Source organism: Zea mays, chromosome 6, assembly GCF_902167145.1.
Source record: "Zea mays cultivar B73 chromosome 6, Zm-B73-REFERENCE-NAM-5.0, whole genome shotgun sequence".
Classification (NCBI taxonomy): domain Eukaryota; kingdom Viridiplantae; phylum Streptophyta; class Magnoliopsida; order Poales; family Poaceae; genus Zea; species Zea mays.
Genome location: NC_050101.1, coordinates 170,382,226 through 170,399,500, shown reverse-complemented (window position 1 = coordinate 170,399,500; position 17,275 = coordinate 170,382,226). Strand labels below are relative to the sequence as shown.

Genomic DNA, 17,275 nt, shown 5'->3' with positions numbered 1-17,275 from the left:
AACAAAAGAAGACTTAGTTGTTCGCATGTAAAATATGGGATTTGCACGGTGAATGAAGTTTGAAATGAAAAACAGCGTCAGGTTCTTTTTATTTCGTTGCCACACTTCGCAATAACTAGCGCGTCATAAATTTGACAAACTATGGCTGACGTTTGCCTGGTGATAGATTTAAGGTTAAAGATCAAAAAGTGAATATCCAAATAGTTAGGATAAAATTAATATTTTAAAATAGACATGTATAAAACCTGATGCTGATATTTTTTTTATATTACCAAAAACATTATTACAAATAAGAACAAGATTTTGTATAAATTGTTTTATATATTATTTGTTGCTCCCTACAAAAAAAAAACGAAAAAATATCAAATTTGTATCCAAATTTTATATCTATCATCATTTGAGAAAATATATGATAAATTTAAAACCTATCTTTTATAAATCTTTACAAGCTCGATGCTAAAAACAAGAATACGAATTTTCATAGCAGATTTTATATCGTATTTATTTACAATCAAAGAAAAAGATAATAAAATATTGATATTCGGATAAGTATATATTTCATCCCTAATTAACGTAATAATGTGTGCCACAACAAAACCGCGACAACGTAATTCAAATTTGTGTAGCGAGCATTTTCAATGCCAGGCATTTGGCGCGCAGCGACCACTGTGGCATGGGACATTGTCTATTTGCCTATCTATAGAACCTTACTCATCCCTATCTCTCGTTTCAAATCTCACTCTTTAAATAGTGCAGTCTACCATACAAAACAAGTGCTCAACAATATTTTGCATGGCGATATACATAATCTACTTGCCCTAGCCTTATCGTACTACCTATGTTTTTCGTTTTGTTTTAGAAACCTTTTTATAAAAATCTTATTTTATTCCTATCTCCCCTCTTCAAAATATTACTTCTTCCTTGTTTTGAAAACTCTTGTAGAACTATTTTTTCTTGCAATCTTTCTTCTTTTAGTGCTAGTTTGGGAACCTCAATTTCTCAAGGGATTTCTATTTTCCTATGGGAAAATGAACTAATTTTCCTTGGGAAAATAGAAATCCCTTGAGAAATTGGGGTTCCTAAACTAGCCCTTATATGGCATGTCATTCTTGTTGTTATTATTATTATTATTATCACGTGAGTCATTTTATTGTCCTTGATCTTGTTATTCTCGAACTTGGAACATTAGCGAGCAAGAAGACTAAGTTCACCATAATTAAAGCCATTCATCTCGAAAATATACTTTCTCTTGCTACTTGTGAAGAATTATGTCTTCCTTAAATCAAACTTGGTGCCCTCATTGTTGAGATTTTGAGCATATTTGTGGTCTTGCTAACCGCTGAGACAGACATATTAGTTTTAAATCGTGCTTAAGAGTCTTAGACAATTAGATTAGTGTGGCAATCAACTGAAGGGTGAAGATCACCAGGAAGATGAAATGGCGGATCGAAAAACAGTGCGAGAGGGAAAGCGGTATTGGTCTTATGACTGTGTTTGTTATTTTGTTTGACTCCTGTTTGGAGTGGCCAGAAGCTGTTGGTCTGTCGAGAGTTCATCTCAGATACATGTAAGAGGGTGTTTAAAACTACTCCTCTCCACGTGTTTGAAACTACTCTACTTCACGTGTTGTTTGCCAAACAGTCTCAACTTCAGCAACTCTGCTCTCCAAAAAATGTGGAATTGGGGTCAACTCCACCGCTTTGGTGGAGCAGCCAAATAGCTACTCCACAAAATATATTTTTAGATGTAAACGTGGAATTCAGGGTTAATTATCCACCAATGTTATTTGTTATGGAGAAATAACGAAACCGTTTTCTGTATTCTTTTTTTCTGTCGCCTATATCGTTGCCTGCATAGGCCTTCTTCCCCGACGCTCTCCTGGCCGCCGCAATCTCCTACTCCTCTTGGCCTCTCCCACGGTTGGTGCAGGCGCTCCTCTTCGTGCTGGGTCCACGCGTCTTGTTTGTGTGCGCCTTCTTCTCGCAGCACGGTGACTGTGTGATCCTTCCTATGCAGCGAACATTTGATATGAGTGGAGGTCAAATTTGAAGGGTACAAGTATCTGATATTTTTAAAGTTGAGTTATTATGTAAGCTAAACAGTTTAAAAACTCTACAAATTTCATGGGAGAGCTACTTTACGGTGAAGTTGGTAGGACAAGTCTAAAAATAGTAGAGCAGAGAAGTCCTAAACACATTACCATTTGTAGTTGGAGAGTCTCTTTGTTTTGGGTTGCAGCCACATGAAGAGTCGGAACTGTAGTCTTTAGCTGTCTCTAGGACGAAACGCTGGTAGCTTATATTATTTTTTTGTTGGTTACGAACTCTTTATTTTCGTTGGTTTTGGTTCAATAGAAACGGCCGGGGTTGCTTCCTGTTCAGGAAAAAAAAATACAGAGAGATAGCGAGGCAACGCTGAGGATACGCTAACGACCAAACTAGATTGGGTTTATACTTGTGATCGATCAGAGGGAGTAACATTAGATCCGATCAAGAATATATACAGATAGATTCTAGCGGATAACAGAAACACATCTATAATCTATCGTAAATAGGTTTCCGACTTTTACCGTCATAATCTATCTGATATCTAGCTCGGTATCTACATGTAACCGTCCCCTCCCTATACTTATAAAAAGAAAAAAACGAAGAGGGAGAGAAGCCATCAGATCAAGAGACCGCCACCAATACACACGACACAGCGTAGGATATTTAGCCGCCGCCTGTCTCGCTGTGCCTGTGTGCCCTCCTGTCAAGCCATGCCGCTCGACATCGAGGACAGCGAGCCGTCGACGCCGACGACCCAGTCGTCGTCCTACTTCTCAGGCTGCATGGCGGCCTCCCCGGCGTGGCCGCTGCCGGCGGGCGTGCGCCGGAGCCCCGCCCGCTACCAGCTGCTCGCCCGCGGAAGCGGGGACGACGCCGGCGGCCGCGGCGCGCGGCGCGCGTGGAGGCGGCTGCTCCGGCGGCTGGTGCGGGAGAGCAAGAGCATCTGCAGCACCGTCTGCAGCAGGGCGCCGCCCGCCGCGGCCACCTTCAAGTACGACGCAGACAGCTACGCCAAGAACTTCGACGACGGCCGCTGCCACCCCTGCGACGTAGCCGCCGCCGGTTGTCCCGCGCCGTCGCGGGTCGCGCCGCTATCGAGCCGGCGCCCGGTCGACCAGTCCGCCGGAGAGAGCTAGCTTTTAGCTATATTAGATAGTAGATCTTTAATTTGCTTATCTTTTTTTTTTGTTAGTTGAGCTGTAGCTGTTGGTCTTGATTCTTGAGGCGGTGGTTGCGACGCCGGTGTCGAGGATGATGGCTTCATCACCGTGCCGTGCCGTGCCGTTGCGTTGCTTCTTGGTTGTACAGATGCATGATTGGGGATGCATGTCTCAAGCAGAGTTCGTTCTCGGCAACAAAACTCCTTCGATGCGTGCGTTCCATCCCACTCTCGCTCTCGATTTCGCTTGCGTCCATGACTTCTCGTGAATCGCGATGAACTGCTGATCCGATTTCTTTATTTTTTTAAAAAAAAAAATCAGCGCAATGTTGCATGCACCCATCACGCGTCAGATAAGAATCAATTTGGTTGGAGAATGTGTTTATGGGAGTGTGTGTGTGTGTGGTGGTGGTGGGCGTGGGCCGTGGGGGACGAATTGTTTAACAGGAAAGCGAGCAAAAAGCAACGCGGCGCAGATCAACCACCTGAGGAAAATCACGCGGTAACCAACACAATAGTATAAGCCACGATGATACCGATGCCATCATTAGCGAGATGATCGAAAAAGCAAAGCTTCACTGCCAATCAGCATCAGGCTCAATAACTAGAACCGTATGGAATTAATCCATGGGGGTTTGCTTTGCACCTGATGTCAGCGCACACAGATATCATATATCCCGTTGCTTTTGCTTGCACAGCGAAACAGCCGGTCCCCGCGTAGAAGAAGAGGGCGGCCTCTTGGATCTGCGGCGCCTGTTCGGTCATATCCGTCTTGACCTGCCGTTTCCGGCACGGCATTGCTTGTGGCTAGAGCAAGGGGCCATTGGTTCGTTGTCGTTGGTTCGTCATGAATTCTCATGCCATCTGAAACCGAACTACATCTACATGCGGCCGGCAGTACTGACGACGCTAGCTCACCAACAGGATTGCATTATTAGCATATAATGTGGAACTGTATTTAGGCTACGACCTCCAGTCTTAAATCCGTAGCAAAAGTAGTATCGCTGCAGCGCCTAGTTCGGTTTAGGTGTTTTCCTGTCTTTAGGTAGTGTTCGGTTCCGGAGCTAGTTGACGTGAGTTTTTTTTAGACTTTGATGATTTCAGTATGTGCGCATAACTTTTTCAGTTTAGAGCCACTCTTTTTTCTTCTACATAGAACCAATCTAAACATTATTAAATTAGAAACTACTATACTCTCGAACCAAACAATATCTAAAGGTCTTCATCCCAAATGTCTGGTACGCAAGTGGTGATGAGGAGCGGTACTACTGAAGAATGGCACACCACATTATTGGGCCCTTCTGGACGGAGCTTTGTCGAAGCTCGGTGCAGCGTTGTGTCTGTTCATTTAGCTTTAATTCGTACCGACTTCTACTACTTCTATAATGTTGTCTTTATGAATCGCAGCTACAGCGGTACGAATAATTGTCTTTAATCCAAAACGAACAGCTGTCTAAGGCGTTGATTTCACTTTGAATTGATGTCCCACGCAACGAAATAGTAGCAACAGGACCTACTACGCTTTACTCTCTCTACTTCTCCTATAAGTATTTTTTAAATTTAGGTTTCACAATATAAAACATGCTCTCTTTAAACATAAATATATCGACATAACATAATAGTACTGTTGTTCATCAAAAAAATATTTTTTATCTTTAAAACAAGATATGATTACGCCTTACATACTATAAGAGGGAGTAATAAGTTCAACAAAGTATACAAATTATATAAAATAAATATTATTTGATAATATCAAATCATATATGTGTTAACGTATATGTTATGTATACAAAACCAGTAATTTTTTAAACAACACAGACTCCGTGGCCCAATGGATAAGGCGCTGGTCTACGGAACCAGAGATTCTGGGTTCGATCCCCAGCGGAGTCGAATTTGTTTTTATTTATCCATTTTTTACTGTGTGAACTGATTTATCTTTGATTTATTTTTTTCCACCTGTGTATATTTTTACCACGAAAACTGATTTATCTTGTTTTTATTTTTTTACCTCTATCCAATTTTTCATCTAGAAAAAGCATAGCCTGCACAATGGGTCGACAGCTTGGAGATGTCCGTTGTGACGTTGTCTTACCAATATGCAACTGCAACTTTACAAAACTACTAGTCAGCTGGTAGAAATATTTATGACACAACAATGATGAAAACATGTTAGCAACAGAATATGTTATTAAATGGGTGTTTGGTTTTAAAGACTAATTTTTAGTCCCTCTATTTTGTTCCATTTTAATTCCTAAATTAATAAATACGGTTAATTTAGAGAATAAAATGTAATAAAATGAAGGGACTAAAATATACTAAATGCGGACATCATTTTTGTCATGCTATATTTTCATTACAGAAACAAGTCAAACATCAAAATAAAAAAGAGAGATCTTATAATACACATTTTGAGTAAACAAAAGGCATCGTAAGCTCATTTCTTTAATCATCTATAGACAGAACTAAGCTACAGTAACATAGCAGAGCTCTCAAGTTTCTTCAGCAAATTAAGTAAGTCATTCCTCGAATCCAAAGTAAATTTTGTTGTCAAGTTTAGAGTCAGATAGAAAAAAGAAGCAGCAATTGTTAACTGAACACCAATAAAAAAATGTTGAAAGAAAAGCGTGAAAACATTGTTAAAGGTCCATAGACGTCATGCTGAAGGGTGGGCCTGGTGCAATGTTAGAGTCTACCGTCTGTAACCGGAAGGTAAGACTTGGCGCTTATAGATATCTTTTTCTAGACCTCGCACAGTGCGGGAAGACTACTGATACGCCCTTACTGTTAAAACAAAGCCTCTGCACACTAGATTGAAATATAACAAACTGTTTAACGTTGGTCCACCAAGTTACTTTGTTTATTAGCAGCAGCAGAAGTTTGGTGTGCTCAACACCAGACTGTTCAACAGTCCGACATCAATATCAAAATTGATGAAGTGTATTTCTACTATTTGCGATTATTGTATACCTAGAAGGAATTATCCCATTAATGGCGTATTGTATCCCTAACCCTTATATATGATTATCATGCTTGATGTACTGTTTTGTAAACTTGATAATGAATTTAGGTGCCTTTTGATTCACATATTTGTAATATAATGAGTAAGATTCACATATTTATAATATAACGAGTAACTGATAACATTAAATCATATTTATTTAAATATAACAGTAATCAGATACCACACTAAAAAATGATACAAACTTGTTACCTCTGCTACTCGAGCGTAAACCATTACCATTTACGTTATATTTCGTGAATCAAACATCAACTTGATACTCGAGCGTAAACCATTACCATTTACGTTATATTTCGTGAATCAAACATCAACTTGAAAGGTGAGGTAGTCAGGAGTGGAACTATTCTTCAGAAAATGGAATAGACATCTGCGAGTCAAAGCGGGAGTTTATTCGCTTCGAGTTCCAATTTCCTGCTCTGGGTGCTGCTTTGGCTCGGGACTTTGGCAATGGTGTGGCATAGATTTTAATAGATCCAATCCAACTTCACAGGTTTCTCACGTATAAATAGGCACATAAAATGAAATGGTCGAGAGTAAAAACGGCTCAAAGAACTTAGGACTCAAATCTAACATACCCAAGCAGCAACTGGTTACTGGTACAGCAGACTAATTTACATTCAGATTGGCAACTTGGACACCGGCTATATTATACAGAGTTTATGCAAGTATACCTCTGCATTTCAAAATTCAAATACACCGACCTGCCAGGCCCCCGTGCAGAAACCAACCATTTAGAATTTAGAAATGTGAAGGGCCAAGCTACTCAGCCCCAACTTGGTCGATGATGTTAGAGGTTTTTGCTTGATAAGTGCCATGCAATGCATGAGCAGCTACATGATGCTGCCTGCGTCTTCAAGTCCCGTCACTTGGGTTCCAAAAGAAGCTGCTTCCTTCGGCTGAGTATCCCTGTGGAAGGTGAGGTCCATAGACGACGTTTTCAGAATGTGGAAGATGAGGTCCGTAGACAACGTTTTCAGAATGTGGAAGATGAGGTCCATAGACGACGCTTTCAGAATGTGGAAGGTGAGGTCCATAAACAACGTTTCCATTCAGAAATGCCATTTGGTTCACCTGCTGCGTTGTCTGATAAGCATTTGGAGCATTAACTTGATTGGGAGTGTTAACATGTGGACGGGTATTTGCATTGGTATCCTTCTGGTTCTGGTTAGCCTTTGGCTTGCTCCTAGCAGTCCGCTTGTTTTCCACAGGGCTGTCTGCAGTCAGCCTGCCCATTCGCTGCCGGATTTCATTCAGTGGACTAGCCAGTTTTGACTTAGCAGCACCCTTTTTGGGGTCAGAGGACTTGTACTCAAGACGGTACAAGGCGAGGGCATCAGAAGCATTGATCTCATACTCGAAAAGATGCCACTCATGGCTGCTTGATGGTTGTGGGTCCATGTAATAGGACCTCTTCAGACCTGCGAAATCTTTCATTACCAGCTTCCTTGATTCATGCCACCCACGACCACCGTAATCCGGCAATGACCTCTGCTTCCGGTTGCCACTCTCAAATGCTCTTCTTGGAGTATCAAAGAACAACCATTCTCTAAGAGATTCACCCTCCAGAAGAGAAAGATCGAAAAGTTCTGCAACAACAGCACAACATAGAAGTTAGCAAAATAATTTGATGCTATCAACATTAACCATCCATGCTAGCACTAATATAACAATACTTACCAGGTGCATTCCATGGGGATTTAGACGTAGCAGCGCCTCCACACACAGGAATACCAACGTTCTTTCCTTGAACTTTTGCAATGAGAGCAGCAAACAGTGGCCCATCTTTCAAATCAATACCTCTTGGACGCATCACAGGTCTTATCCCAAGAAGACCATCATCATTCAAAGCCAAACCAGCATGGTAAGGGTTGCAGTAATCTCCAGAGTCTTCTGTCCCTCCAGCTGGCCTACCACAGTCCCAAAGTGCACATTTTGGCCCCAAATACTGAGAGGGTGACGGCCATATTGTTGTAAGCAAGTCTGACATGTGAACAAAAACATCTCCAGTATTTTGCTCAGAGTTATTTGCATCAGCATATGAATGAGTAGGTGGCAAATCTAATGGCAAATCAAACTGTTGATGTCCCAACTGGCCAATCCCATGCAGATTATTGAACTGATCTTCATTAGAACCAGAAATATTTATTTTGTAACCATCACCACACAGAAAATCATCAATATTAAGTTCATAGTCTGTATAGTACATCTGCAAGCAAAGTAAGATAGGCTCATTAAAGCTATCAATAGAGATGGTAAAAGAAACATGATACACTACATGCAACAGAATAATGGAATGGTATGAAACAGCATGTTATTGGTTAAGCCAACCACTGCCAATTATTGTCCTCTGTTTTGTGTCTAGGTTCGTAATCATGTATCAAACCTACAAGTAACATAACATGTACATATGCTCCTTTGTCACAAGGTACAGTTTAGAGCCCATAACAATTAAATTGAATCAGAAACTCAAAACTTTGAGACATGATATGAGGCCTAAAATTGTGATTTTTCAAGAGTCTACCATTATTTTTTATTTACAACTAGCCTAACTACACAAAGATATACTGTTATGACTTGTACTCTTCAGAAGCTTAAATAGTACTACCACATTATTCCACATGCATCAACATATTGTCTATGATACTCATGTATAGCACTAAAGTATCAGGCACTGCGAGTTGAAACAAGTCATCACTCATGAATGAAGTTAGTTTATAGTGCTGATCCATACTGATACTATGGTATATAATTTGCAACTGAACAACATAACAAGATGGAAGAAAACTAGTGAGTTCTAATGCAAACAAAGATACTGTATCCAGTTGACATATTTTGTTATTGTGACAATATCATCAACATAGTAATTAAAAAAAGACCATCCTACACATAGATATCCTCTAGAACGAAAAGCCTCAGTGAGAGAATGCCTAAGTGACCAATCACTCAAAAGTTAAACACTATCCAACAAAATCCACATGCTTGGGTTTCCTTAGAATGACTAGCATCACAATGTTAGTAATTCATCGAGACAAGCTCCTCCGCATTATCAATCTGAAAAAAGAACAGTTTCCAGAACGATAATTGAAAATAAAAAGACTACCCGATGATTGAACATTGCATTAGCAACAGAAGACACTTCTCCACAATCTCCATCCACTCCCTGACCTAGAGAGTGCTGCGCAGGAGCAGTGCCCCCATCTATAGCTTCACACTGCTGATCAGTATTGGCCATCCTGCTGTCCTGCCCGTGCTCGTGGGTCTGACGAGAAGGGGGCACCAGGAGCTTACTGCTGGCATCGTCCTCCTCCTCGGGCACCGCCAGCTGCAGCAGTCGCAGCGTATCCGACGGTGGATCCGAAGCCTCCCGGTTGTTCCCCTGCGAGTTCTGCGCCGCACCATGAATACCCGTCAGCACCAATCTACTGCGCACGAAAGACGAAAGGGGAACGGTGGGACGGGCGGAGGGCTAGGGTTCGGGGGACTTGCCTGGAGAGAGGAAGCCGGGGATGGGACGCTGAGCTCGGCACGCCACTCGCGGAGCATCTGGTGGACCTGCTCCTCGAGGACAGCGGCGTCGGCGGAGCGGCTCTCCTTGCGAGCGGATTGGAGGCCGCAGAACATCTCTTGTAGGTCGTCGACTCGGACCTTGGCTCGGTCGCGGAACTGACGGTGCCGCGTCGACGAGCGGGAGCTCTTGCTCCCCGACGCGGGGTGGGCGTTGCCGCCGACCCCGGCGGCCGGATCTCCCGCCATCGTTGCTGATCAAGGCAATTATTTCCGGTGGACTGGGGACGGCCGAATGCCGATTGACTCGATTCGGCGTTTGTGTTGGTTTGCAAAAAGGGACCGCCCCACTCCTTTTCTTTGTTTTATGTTATGAAAAAAATTACGGTACCTATGCTCAAGTTTCGTTTGAGGAAATTGCGGGGAAGAAACACAACCGCAACGAATTATATGATAAATCTAATATTTTAATATAGATTATATAAAATTTGTGCTAATCTTTAATCATGTTGTTAAATATATTATTAAAGATAAGAATATGTTTTTAATAATTTTTTACATTATTTTCACCCTATAATAAAAAAGCGAAAAACATCTGAACCCGAATAACATGAATTTTATATTAATTGTTTAAAAATATATAGAGCAAATTTGAGATGTACTTTTTATAAATTTTAATAATCTCAATGCTAAAAACATAAATATAAATTTACGTTGTTCGTAATTGAAGAAAGGAGACTAAAATTTTAACATCCAATTAAGTATCCAGCTATGTCCCTACACTGCCCTTATCATACTATCATACGACTTGTTAACGTGAGGAGAGGGATCGACATGGACGACGACACAAGTGAGGGAAGGGGAGGATGCCACGCTGTCACTAGGAGGAGAGAGGTTGGGGCAGTAAGGTCAGGGGAGGATTGAGGGGAGAAGAATAATCCAAATGATATTGTCTATTGGATTTGAGTAAGGGATAAGAGTTATCCAACGATCTAAACCTGTCGTGGTTTATGTAACCGGGGTATAATAAGATTTGTGTTCGACAGGGGTGCTAGCTCGGACTCACTCCGAATGGTGAGCTACGGGGGCTCGAGGGTGGATCTAAGGCGAGTTGGTTATACTGATTCAGACCGGATCTCTAGTCCAGTGTAGTGCTGATCGTGGTATTGCTTGGAACGTGTTACAACTGAGTGCTTGTGTGAATACATAGAGATATGGGATGATCTTTGGATGGGGTTGTCTTGCCCTTTTATAGCCCAAGGGTAGACGTTACAATGAGGACTAGTATTCTACTGGAGTGGAGTTTGGGCTCCTCCTTTCTGGGCCTCGTAGCCCCTATGGTCTCATCTGTTGAATCATGTTTCTAGGCATTGTAGCCCCTACGGAGTCGTCTGCCGAGGCGTGCGCTGTCGTACCTCTGGTATGGCGTCGTATCCTGTCCGCCTTCCTGTAGCTACTCCAATTTAGATGTGGCGGTGCTTGTCGGTTCTATTGAGTCAGCTCAATGAGTGGTTTAGGGATGTCTTCAGTACAGCTTCATCTTCCGTCATCCCACTAGCGTCATCTTTTATCATGCGTAGACGCACGTCTGGTACGTTGTATTGCCCCGTCCCCTCTGGTGTATGGGTCTCTGTAGAGACCCCAATGTTGAGGTTTCTACGACCGGGGTTGTCTGATCCCACTAGTCAGCAGGGATACGTATCTGGCGTCGTTCCTGACAGGGACCCCTCGGTACCTATTCCATAGTCCGAGTATGGCTCGGTGATGTCCCATCGTGTCGACGTGGCTTGATAGTACTAGGTCGGCTTTTCCTGAGAGTCAGCTATTGTCTTGTTGGGTTGTTCGGTGGGCAGGTTGGTCGGTAGCCTCGCCTCGCCGGGTTGCTCGGCGGGCATGTTAGTCGACAGCCTCGCCTCGCTGGGTTGCTCGGCGGGCAGGTTGATCGGTAGCCACGCCTCACTGGGTTGCTCGGCGGCCTGGCCTCAACGGGTTGCTCGACGGATATTTGTTTGGTGGGCTAGCTAGTCGGCCTGGCGGGCCGTCCTCGGGAGGCCTTTTGGACCTTTACGCCGAGATGCTTGGTAGGCGGGCCGCTTGGTTCATGGACCGTCTATGGGAGGCCTCCGTGCCCTCTTTGGGTACCATGTTACCAAGTACCCAACAACAACCCCCGAGCCTTTGTGTAACTCCTTGGAGTTGCGTAGAAGCTTTTCTTGTGTGGTTCCTTTTTGGGTGCGCACAAGCGTATCTGTTAGATGTAGCCCCCGAGTAATCCATGTGGATTACTTGGGGGTTAATGCAGTGTAAGGGACGGACCCTTTCCTATGACGGTTCGTTACGCGTCGTGCGTGAGCCATATACGTTGTTGTTTTGTCATCGTTCTTGGGCTTGTTTCCTCTGTTTCCATCTATCTTTTGTCAAATGTGCTTCTCCCCCGGAAGGTCCTCTCTTTTAATTTCTTCCAAAGGGAGGGCTGAAAGTCGCCTAGAGGGGGGGGGTGGATAGGCGAAACTTGAAAATTATAACTTTACACCCCAACTAGATCCCTTGATTAGTGGTTAGAACAAGATGCACAATTATCAGAGTATAAAAACTAAGTTCTTTGCTTGCAACGAGTATTGTTTTCAAAGAGTGCGGAATTTAATCAATAGCAATACTAATAGAAATGTTAGTGGAGAATAATGCAAGAGGGCTTAGATAAAAAGAGGAGAAACACAAGTTCTTTCTTGCAAGGAGTTGAAATGGGAAGACAAACCTTTTGGAGAGGTGGATTCATCATTTGGTCTCCAACGTTCACTTTCTTCTTCTTCCTTCAAAGGGTTAGTTTCACAAGGACCAAAGGAAGTAGAAGCACAAAATGAACCATCATGTTTGGACTCATCAAATTTATTTTTAATTCTAGTCTAAATATCATGCGCATCACGAATAGATTCATTATAATTCATTATGAAGGCACGATAATCTTCTTTGCTAAGAGAATTACTTAAGATGTCATAAGCTAGGTAGTTTAAGCGTATACATCTTTGATCTTCCTCGGAAGCATTTTTTCATTATAACTAGAGGGTATTATACTCTTGTCTAAAATTTGTTCCAAGTGAGGATCTACGGTTGTAAAGGCATTTAGCACCCTAGTAGATCACGAAACATAATTAGAACAATCAAAAAGTAATATCTCAAGAGTTACCTCATTGTTTTCCTTCGGAGGTGTCTTCTTGTTCTTTTGGGATCTTCTACGAGCTATCACTTCGAGTTGTTAGACTCAATATGAAGTGCCTAGCTCTGATACCAATTGAAAGTCGCCTAGAGGGGGGTGGATAGGCGAAACCTAAAAATTGTAACTTTACACCCCAACTAGATCCCTTGATTAGTGGTTAGAACAAGATGCACAATTATCGGAGTATAAAAACTAAGTCCTTTGCTTGCAACGAGTATTGTTTTCAAAGAGTGCGGAATTTAATCAATAGCAATACTACTAGAAATGTTAGTGGAGAATAATGCAAGAGGGCTTAGATAAAAAGAGGAGAAACACAAGTTCTTTCTTGCAAGGAGTTGCTTCTCTAAATGTGAATTTAACTTGAAGCAACACTAAATAATATTAGCAAAAGGTAGTGCAAGAGAACTTAGAAAGGGAGAGAACAAACAAATCACAAGCAATAAACACAAGAGACACGGGTGATTTGTTTTACCAAGGTTTGGCCCTCGAAGGCCTAGTCCCCGTTGAGGAGTCCACTAAGGACGGATCTCTTTCAACCCTTTCCCTCTCTCCACCGATCACCAAGACCGACGAGCTCTTCTTCTTCTCAAGGATCACCACACACTTAGGTGTCTCTTGCTAGCTTTACAAGCCTCCAAAACTTTGGAGGAAGTTCAATGGGAGTCAAAACTCCACGCACAAATTAACACAAGATGTAGCACACACTTTCCCTCAATGAATCTCACAAGGCACTATTGCTAAACTCACACGAGAAGCTTTCTTTTGCTTGCTCTCTCTTTTGTGGCACTTGTGTAGGTTGAAATGGTCTAAATCTTGTGTATAGGATGGATCAATGAATAGAGGTGGTTGGGAGGGCTTGGATATGTCAACTATATGACTTGGAATGTTGCTTGGGCTCCCCCACCTTGAAGTGGCCGGTTGGGGTGGTATTTATAGCCACCAACCAAATTGTAGCCGTTGGAGAAGGCTGCTGGCGATGGGCGCACCGGACAGTCCGGTGCACCGCCACGTCACCCTGTCGTTAAGGTTTGGAGCTGGTCGACCGTTGGAGGCTTTGTCCTCATGCGGCACCGGACAGTCTTTGACATTGTTGACATGGAATATCCTTACAATGCAATCATTGGTCGTGGAACACTGAATGCCTTTGAAGCAATACTTCATCCAACATATCTATGCATGAAGATACCTTCGGAACAAGGGCCCATTGCTGTTAATGGGAGTCAAGAAGCTGCCATAAAAGCCAAAGGAAATTGGACAGACTCAAAAGCAATTCACAATATAGATGGAGCCGAAGTCTGTGAACATTACAAATACAAAAGAGAGAAGGCTGCTTCGGTGGATCAGCCGAAGCCCATGCTTCTATGTGAAGACATAGTAGAGCAAAAAGTACTACTGGCGTCTCAGTTATCTGAAGAGCAAGAGAAAACCTTGATAAGATTTTTATTTAACAACAAAGATGTCTTTGCTTGGTCAACCAATGATCTCTGCGGTGTCAACAGAGATGTCATTGAACATTCACTCAATGTGGACCCATCCTTCAGGCCAAGAAAGCAAAGGCTTCAGAAAATGTCTGATGATAAAGCCGAAGGTGCTCGGAATGAAGTGAAAAGGCTTCTCAGTGCTGGTGTCATCAGAGAGGTAAAATATTCAGAGTGGTTAGCCAATACTGACATGGTGAAGAAGGCCAATGGCAAATGGAGAATGTGCATTGACTTCACAGATCTTAACAAGGCATGCCCAAAAGACGAATTCCCGCTACCAAGAATATACTCTCTTGTAGATGCAACAACTTCTTCAGAGCTCATGAGTCTATTGGATTGTTATTCAGGCTATCATCAAATCTGGATGAAGAAGGAAGATGAGCCGAAGACTAGCTTCATAACTCCTAGTGGCACCTATTGCTATCTTCGGATGCCTGAGGGGCTCAAGAATGCTGGAGGAAGCTTCAGTAGAATGACAGCCAAGGTCCTTCATTCCCAGATAGACAGAAATGTGCTGTCCTATGTTGATGATATCATAGTGAAAAGCACGAAGCAAGAAAATCACATTGCTGATTTGCAAGAAACATTTGCCAATTTCAGGCAAGCTAGCCTGAAATTAAATCCAGAAAAATGTGTTTTTGGAGTGAAGAAAGGCAAGTTCCTTGGCTATCTGGTATCAACGAAAGGAATTGAAGCTAACCCAAGCAAGATCGAAGCTATCCTTCGGATGGAGCCACCAAGCACGAAGAAAGGGGCTAAACAGCTGGCAGGAAGATTAACATCATTAAACAGATTCATATCCAGATCAGCGGAAAGAAATCTGCCATTTTTTGAAATACTGAAGTCGGCCGAAGTCTTTCAATGGGGCCCGGCACAACAAAAAGCTTTTGAAGAGTTGAAACAATATTTGATTGATTTAACAACATTAACTCCACCCGCGCCAGGGGCTCCATTGCTCTTATATGTGGCAGCTTCACATTCTGCAGTGAGTGCGGCACTGGTACATGAGAAGCTAAATGGTCAGGCTAAAAAACAAGCTCCAGTATACTTCGTATCTGAAGTTTTAAGTCCATCAAAGAAAAATTACATAGAATTGGAGAAGGTATTATATGCTGTGTTAATGGCCTTTAGAAAGCTTCGACATTATTTTCAAGCATACCACATAATTGTTCCTTCGTCACAACCTCTAAAGGACATCATGAGGAACAGAGAGGCTACTGGAAGGATTGGAAAATGGGTTGCAGAGCTTAATGAATTCACCATTAATTATGTGCATAGATCTTCAATTCAGTCCCAGGCGTTAGCAGACTTCATCGCTGACTGGACGCCAGGGGCTCAGGAAGAAGAGATAAATAAAGATGCTGAAGCTTGAACAGTGTTCTGCGACAGTTCTTGGGGAACCTTCGGCGCAGGAGCAGCAGCTGTTCTAGTAGCACCTTCAAAAGTCAGAACATGTTATGCAGCCAAGCTAGACTTTAGTTGTACAAATAATATTGCTGAATACGAAGCACTCTTGTTGGGGCTTCGGAAGTTAAGGGCAATGGGAATAAAAAGGGCTATTCTGAAAACTGATTCTCAAGTCATTTCTGGCCATATAGATAAAAGTAGCAAGGCAAGAGATCCGAAACTTGAAAAATATCTGGATACAGTTCGAAGGTTGGAGGCTTCTTTCGAAGGTTTCTCTGTCAAGAACATTCCAAGAGGTGAAAATGAGCATGCAGATCTGTTAGCCAAATCAGCGGCTCACTCTACCTTCAGAAGTATTTTTCGAAACAATAAAGGCACCTTCGGTTGAACTCATGGAGAGAGCAGTGCTCGCCATTTCTCCAGTACATAGTGAAGATTGGAGGACTGAAACCATATCTTTCCTCCAGGGTAACTGCCTCTCGGACGACGAAATTTATAATAAAAGAATAGAAGCAAGAACAAGATCGTATATCATAATAAAAGGGGAATTATACAAACATGGAGTTTGCTCCCGCCTTATCAAGTGTTTATCCAGAACCGAAGGTATAGAACTAATGAAGGAGATACATGCAGGATTGTGTGGATCTCATATTGGGTCTAGGCCTTTGCTGGGAAAGGTTTTTAGACAGGGATTTTACTGACCGAAGGCAGCTTCGGATGCAGCAGATCTAGTCCAAAAGTGCGAAAATTGCCAAAAATGTGCAAGAGACTAAAAACAACCTTCGTCATTAACTCAGTTAATACAACCAACCTGGCCATTGCAAAGATGGGGCTTGGACTTGTTAGGCCCACTTCCACCAGCACAAGATAATTTGAAATATGTCATGGTGGCTGTAGAATATTTTCTAAGTGGATTGAAGCAAAGCCTTTGGCTACAATAACTTCGGTTACAGTCCAGAAATTCTTCTGGCAAAATATCGTTTGTCGCTTCGGCGTGCCGAAGGCTATAACTGTGGACAATGGAACACAGTTTGATGCCAAAATTTTCAAAGATTTCTGCGACCAGATTGGCACGAAGATTCATTTTGCATCAACCAGGCACCCGGAGTCAAACGGGCTGGTCGAAAGAGCAAATGGTATTATAATGACGGGAATAATGAATTTAATCTTCAATCAGCCCAGAGGAAAGTGGCCAGATGAGTTGATTAAAGTGGTGTGGAGCCACAATACAACTATATCAAGGTCAACAGGTTTTACACCGTTCAAGTTATTGTTTGGTGACGAAGCTATAACCCCAGAAGAAGCTAAAGCAGGGTCAATTAGAACAGTAGCTTCGGCAGAGGACAAAGCTGATTATTCTGTGGCAAAAGATATTATAGAAGGGACCAGACTTCAGGCTGTGAAGAATATCAATAAATATCAAGCCGAAACAATAAAATGGCG

The 17,275-nt window shown here is 42.5% G+C and overlaps 2 protein-coding genes and 1 non-coding gene across 3 annotated transcripts; 2 read left to right on the top strand and 1 right to left on the bottom strand.

The window, feature by feature from the left end:
- The first annotated feature begins 2,241 nt into the window (after nt 1–2,241).
- LOC103630608 (uncharacterized) lies at nt 2,242–3,435 on the top strand. The gene has a single exon (XM_008651655.4). The coding sequence runs from the start codon at nt 2,759–2,761 to the stop codon at nt 3,182–3,184; it is 426 nt and encodes a 141-aa protein (XP_008649877.1). The 5' UTR covers nt 2,242–2,758; the 3' UTR covers nt 3,185–3,435.
- Nucleotides 3,436–5,024: 1,589 nt separating this feature from the next.
- Nucleotides 5,025–5,097, top strand: TRNAR-ACG (transfer RNA arginine (anticodon ACG)). The gene has a single exon. It is a non-coding gene; the product is annotated as a tRNA-Arg (tRNA).
- Nucleotides 5,098–6,732: 1,635 nt separating this feature from the next.
- On the bottom strand, nt 6,733–10,094 carry LOC542193 (expressed protein DH12). The gene is made up of 4 exons (NM_001111807.2): nt 9,713–10,094; nt 9,327–9,611; nt 7,904–8,432; nt 6,733–7,812 (listed from the first exon to the last, which is right to left on the bottom strand). Exons 1-4 carry the CDS (start codon nt 9,977–9,979, stop codon nt 7,079–7,081), a joined length of 1,815 nt encoding a protein of 604 aa, NP_001105277.2. The 5' UTR covers nt 9,980–10,094; the 3' UTR covers nt 6,733–7,078.
- Nucleotides 10,095–17,275: the final 7,181 nt, after the last annotated feature.

What these genes read in the sequence shown, in the direction of transcription:
- LOC103630608 (XM_008651655.4), top strand. Translation starts at nt 2,759, where the DNA reads ATGCCGCTCGACATCGAGGACAGCGAGCCGTCGACGCCGACGACCCAG.
- LOC542193 (NM_001111807.2), bottom strand. Translation starts at nt 9,979, where the DNA reads ATGGCGGGAGATCCGGCCGCCGGGGTCGGCGGCAACGCCCACCCCGCG. An exon ending in CCCCGGCTTCCTCTCTCCAG is followed by an intron (nt 9,612 to 9,712) that starts GCAAGTCCCCCG and finishes GGTGCGGCGCAG; the next exon opens with AACTCGCAGGGGAACAACCG. An exon ending in ATCCCCATGGAATGCACCTG is followed by an intron (nt 7,813 to 7,903) that starts GTAAGTATTGTT and finishes CTGTTGTTGCAG; the next exon opens with AACTTTTCGATCTTTCTCTT.